The sequence below is a fragment of the Austrofundulus limnaeus genome, unplaced genomic scaffold, assembly GCF_001266775.1.
Source record: "Austrofundulus limnaeus strain Quisiro unplaced genomic scaffold, Austrofundulus_limnaeus-1.0 Scaffold497, whole genome shotgun sequence".
Taxonomy (NCBI): Eukaryota; Metazoa; Chordata; class Actinopteri; order Cyprinodontiformes; family Rivulidae; genus Austrofundulus; species Austrofundulus limnaeus.
In genome coordinates this window covers 347,774-353,301 of record NW_013952899.1, presented here as the reverse complement: position 1 = coordinate 353,301, position 5,528 = coordinate 347,774, and the positions used below count along the sequence as shown (strand labels likewise).

Below are 5,528 nucleotides of genomic sequence, written 5' to 3'. Positions count from 1 at the left end.
GTACTCAAATGGCCTCCACAGTCACTAGATCTCAATCCAATAGATCTATGCCACGAAGAATTGAGGCAGTTCTGAAGGCAAAAGGGGGTCCAACCCGTTACTAGCGTGGTGTACCTAATAAAGTGGCCGGTGAGTGTATAGACAGTATATAATATATAAAAATAAACCGTACAAAAACAATACGACTCCCGCTTATGTTTCACGTGCGGGGGTCATAATAAAAATTAAAAAAGTTAAAAGTTGATTGAATTGCTGTGTGGGACTTTAAGAGGTCTGGGTGAATTGAAACAAGGTTCAGAATTCCTCCACAGTCGTGTGGGAGACAGATAAAGTCCTGCAGATCATCATTACTGAGTTATTGCTGTTAAGATCATTCCTGGTTGTTGGATCATATGGTGTAAAGTAAACTCCTATGAAGTCGAGGTTCAGAGYTCATGCTCTCACTCATTTCGATTTTTCTTTAGAAACTGACTAAAAATTGTTTGTGGAAACTCCCACATTTTCACTGAAACATACATACTGAATCCTACGCAGTTTTTTAAACTTTCTTATTTTTGTTGCAATTTACATACAGTATCTTTATYGTACACACACATCTTATTCATCATCGTTGTCGTCAGCACATTCTGCTCCCAACGCTGCCTGGATTATTACGTGATCCTGTAACATGGTGCTTCTCAGCTGGAAGCACTTTTCCTCCTCYGTGAGTTCAAAGTTAGAGGGTGCTCTGAGAAGAAACCTCATGTAGGGCTACAACAATCCATGTAACTGTATGGAACCATTCAGTACACACTATGTATGGAAGAATACAAATTTTTAAAATGTATCTTATCAACTTGTCTTCTGAAGATGCTCTGTGTTGAAGGATCAGTGGATCTGTGTTCGACTGCTTCACCTAGGCTGCATTGTTGAGCGCAGATCCACTGAGAAACTTGCTGTTTCAGCAACATTTCATTTAAAAACTGTACTTTTGAGGCTAAACAAATGTTAATAATTAATTTAGATAAATTACAAGTTAAGAAGGACATGGACATTTCTCTTTTTTGTATCAAAAAATATTGAACCATGAGACTAAAGTTTCAAACTGAAACATGAATTTTCTGTATTGTTGCACCCCTACATTTGTGAACTTCAGATGTCTACTGTACTTAATTTTTCCCACACAGCTAGAACATTTTGGCTTATTGTTGTTTAATAAACAGTACATGATAGACTGTTTTCTATTCACCTAAAGTTAGCTTAAAATAATTTTAAACCCTGATAAAGAGCAATTTTTCTTTTGTCCAGATACTTAAACCCCACACTTTTTAAAACKGTGTATTTTTTTTATGCATCATGAATTGTGCCTGCATCGAAAAGTGTTTGATTTAATAAATTTGAAATTGTCAGTAGTTTTCTAAAAAGACAGTAAAACTTGTCCAAACTCTGGATGTTCTTGTTTTAAACTCAGATAATATCTGTGTGTTCGGTGAAAGGAGTTTCTCCTGCCCGTGACGGTGAGTCAGAGTTCAGATGGTTGGCATACCAGAACAGATCAGAGCAGCGAGATGTTCTAAAGGCTAAAGTTCTGTTGACTGATCCAGAAAAATTAGTTTCTAATGATGTCAGAAAATCTTTAACAGGAAGTGGTGATGGTTGTAAACTAAAAATAAATGGCATCCACTTTCCCCTGTGGCTGTGTGTTTTCTGCTGTTGGCCAAAACGAGTTGGGTCAGTGCAGCTGGTCCGTTAGTGACCCCACTTCCCTAAAAGGCTTCTCTCTCCCTCAGTCAGTTGTTATAAAATCCCCTCACTGAAAGGGGAATCCCGTCTGAAAGCAGTGATGTCACCCTAACTTCCCTGATTTTTTTGTTCTTCTGCAGTTACGCCATCATTATGTGGGAAGTGCTGTCCAGGAAGATACCGTTTGAAGGTAACCTCTTAATCTCAAACCTGTCTAGTGATGGATCTGTAACTCCCTCGTTCAGGTAATCTGAGTTTCTTATTGTGCTTGTTCAGAGGTGACCAATCCCATGAAGATTATGTTCAGTGTGCTGCGTGGGAACCGTCCCGACACCAGCCTGGAAAACTTGTCAGCTGACATCCCCAGCAGAGAGACTCTCATCAGCCTGATGACCTGCGGCTGGACCTCTAATCCCGACGAGCGACCTTCTTTCCTGAGTGAGTTCAGACAACTACACCAGTTTGTTTCAGGTCAGAAGGTTAATCATGCAGTTCTTATACACCAGGTCTGCTCTATACAAGTCAGAGGTAAAGTCCTGCTTCTCTCAACCGTTTCAGCTGTTAGCGTTACTGTTTAGATCTTTATTATTTCAGAAAAATGTTTAACAACTGGTTTCAGTTCTTGAAAATATTCGCCACTCATTAGTCACAGAAATATGCCATGGCTGTGTTCAGATTCAGGGACTGCATCCAATTTCACAGAAATACATCCTCCTTTTCCTGATTTTAGGCATGGGTCTGGTGTGTCCTTCTCAGCCCACCCCATAGACTTAAATATCACTAGACTGAGTCCCGCCCATACCRTMCACTGGTAGCMTCTGTGACAGCATGGAGGAGCAAAAATGGCATCTTAAAAGGGCAACAGCTCACAGCCTCTATAGAAACTAATAGATAAACAGCAGCTGAACTGGATCTATTTCAAAGATTATCTGTCATGTTTTTACAACAAATTAATAATTATGTTAATTTCATTCAACAATCATGTAAAACAGCAGATTTATACCAGAAAAATATATAATTTATAAATAACAATGATCTAAACCAGGGGTGTCAAACTCCTGTCCTCGAGGGCCGCTATCCTGCATGTTTTAGAGGTTTTCCAGCTCCAACACACCTGATTCAGTGATTGAATTAACTCTTCAAATTGGGCAGAAGCCTGTTAATCACCCAGCGATCAAAATCAGGTGTGTGATCATCCTGTGCTGAAATGGGCAGGACAGAAGCAGAAGGAGGTTCTTGAAGAGACAGAGACCAATTTCAAGGTGTTTAGAAACCGATATGATGAGGAGTCGAGTTTATTTTCTATTTCAACCTATAAACAACGTTTCAATAACAACTAAAAGTTACATAGTTATTTTATTATGGTATAGAATTTAAATATATGCCTGAGAAACACATAATATTGTCCCTTTTAAAATAAATTGTTAATGTTGTGAACTGTGATGCTGATGTCCTGCAGTGGCCTTAATCTAAATCATCTTTGAATTATTGGAGCATATACTGCCGGCAGAAGAGAGGCAGTAGCTTTTGCTTTTGTCTGCGAAGGTGCGATCATATCTTTGTTAGCAAAATATTTCATAAACCACTGAAGTGACTTTAATAAAACTTTTGCGGAAAGTAATCATTTGATTTGGAGGATGGCTAGACCTTTAATTTGTAATACTTTTTGTTTCTCCAAATCAATATTTAAGAATGACATTTTGGTTTCATTTTGTTTTTATGAAGAACGTTTAATTTAGAAATGCAACACTACTTATCATCCCAAATCTATGTGCTGAGTGGTCATGAGTATCTTTCTACCAGTTGTTAAAWATAACAGTGCAGTAATAACAAAGAAATAAATGCTAACAGATACTCATATTTATGGAACTAGGTTTGTTTTAATGATGAGTAACAGAAAAACAATTCAAACGTGTAATTCTGAAAATAGCTTCCTTTTTTTTGGCTTGGTAATGAACGGCCATTGAAGCATTAACCCAGAGCAACAGAAGGTAACAATGTTGTTGCTCAACCTGATGTTGGATAAGATCGTTGTTTTACAGCAAACCTGTGGTTACACATTGAGTCAGACAAGCTGTGGGTCATAAACCGCAAAAGAAGAAGAAAAAGTGATACCACAGTGCTTTGTGTTGTGATGCTGACCTGTGTGTTGTCACRTTTTCCAGAATGTTTGATTGAGCTGGAGCCCATGGTGAGGACGTTTGATGAAATAGACTTTTTGGAGGCTGTGCTGCAGATCAAGAGGGCAAAGGTCTGTCAGTGTTATTTTACTTTTTAATTTTTTTTAATAAGCTTCAAGGGATTTTACTGTGAGGTGTCCAAAACAACTTAGTAATTTTACACAGATTTCCTGATCCACAGAAAAAGACTGAGTTGTGTTGATTAAATAATTAAATAAACTGTTGAAACTCAAAACCTTAAACCTTCGCTACTAATTAAATTGGTTTGTTTTTCCTTTTCTGCTTCTTGGAGAGTAAGTCAGTTTAAAATAAAAAACAAAATCTTAAAATACTCTTTTTTTTTTTTTGTTCTGAACCTTTTTACAAGTACATACCAAACTATGGTTTAGGTGTAACGTTCATAACATCTCATCAGAACCTCACTTCACAATGTCCAGAAAATCCCTTTAATCAGGCTTAAGTTACAGGTTCTTTAAGGTCAACATGTTGTGTTGTAGTCTGGTAAATTCTCACACAAACTCAGAGTTAATTATTACTCAGATCAATGGAGAAACATTTGAAACTGTGTAATTTGGGACTGTTTTGTTTGAAGAGTGACGAACGACTGAAACAAACAAGGGGAAAAAAGCCATTTCCCCTTAAACACATCCTTCCTCTTTTCTGTGTGTGGGTGTGTGTGGGTGTGTGTGCACGTGTGTGTGAGTGTGGGTCAGCACATAAGTGAGATCACTGCTTTTAGTTCTGAAACTGTCTGCAGTAAGGACTGTTGGCAAATTCATAGACTTGGTGGTAATTTGTAGTTTTGTGTTTGAGGAAAAATAGAAAATAATGTTATAATAATACTTATTATTCTACTTTTAATTTAATATTTTTTAAATTAGCTGACAGAAAAAAAACCTTTATCTTTAAAAAGTTTTATTGACACTGAAACATGCACAGTTTKATATCCAGGCCCCTCTTTTAGGTTGAGATTTGAGTAAAATTAGTTTCTGCTGCAGAATATTGACACAATAGTTATTTGGGCATTAAAAGTACTTCAGATAAGTTTTGTAGAAGTGCTCATATGGAGAGAAAAAACTAAATCTGTGGTCATAAATTTCAAATGAGTTTATTTCCTCTTTTATGAAATTAACGTTTGTTTGTTTGTTTGTTTGTTTGTCTGTTTTCTATGAAACCATCCGATGCTGTTCTGTCGGTGGCTTGTGTTGACAGCTGAAGCGGACTTCAGGTTGTTGTTGTTCTCCTCAGCCTGTATGTGAGAAGAGCAACGAGCAGGAGTCACTGATCATCCTGAAGAACCGACCCGGTCTGTGGCCCATGGTCAGTACTCCCTCATCCTCACCTACAGCAAATAGAAGTTAGGAGCTAAAGTTTCAAAACCAAACCTTTTGCAGACATGAGATGTGTAACAATTATTATTTCATTAATGTTGAATTCCTTGAAATGTAATGTAAATGTGTTTGTGTGCGTTTACTTATTTGTCTTATTGTAAATAATCTCATGAAACAGCTGTTTGGATTTAAATGAATCTTGAAAGTTTTTATTGGGTGCACAGATTTTTCCTTAAAACTGAACTTGTGTGTGTGTGTGTGTGTGTGTGTGTGTGTGTGTGTGTGTGTGTGTGTG

The 5,528-nt window shown here is 37.3% G+C and overlaps 1 protein-coding gene across 2 annotated transcripts in view; it reads left to right on the top strand.

Annotated features, from left to right (window-relative positions):
• ripk2 (receptor-interacting serine-threonine kinase 2) overlaps positions 1-5,528 on the top strand; it is a 24,166-nt gene that overhangs the window by 6,962 nt on the left and 11,676 nt on the right. For both annotated transcript variants that reach the window (XM_014025759.1, XM_014025758.1), the window contains exons 5-8: positions 1,863-1,912; positions 1,999-2,160; positions 3,888-3,973; positions 5,115-5,222. In XM_014025759.1, the coding sequence (XP_013881213.1) occupies positions 1,863-1,912; positions 1,999-2,160; positions 3,888-3,973; positions 5,115-5,222 (406 nt within the window). The remainder of the gene's footprint in view (positions 1-1,862; positions 1,913-1,998; positions 2,161-3,887; positions 3,974-5,114; positions 5,223-5,528) is intronic.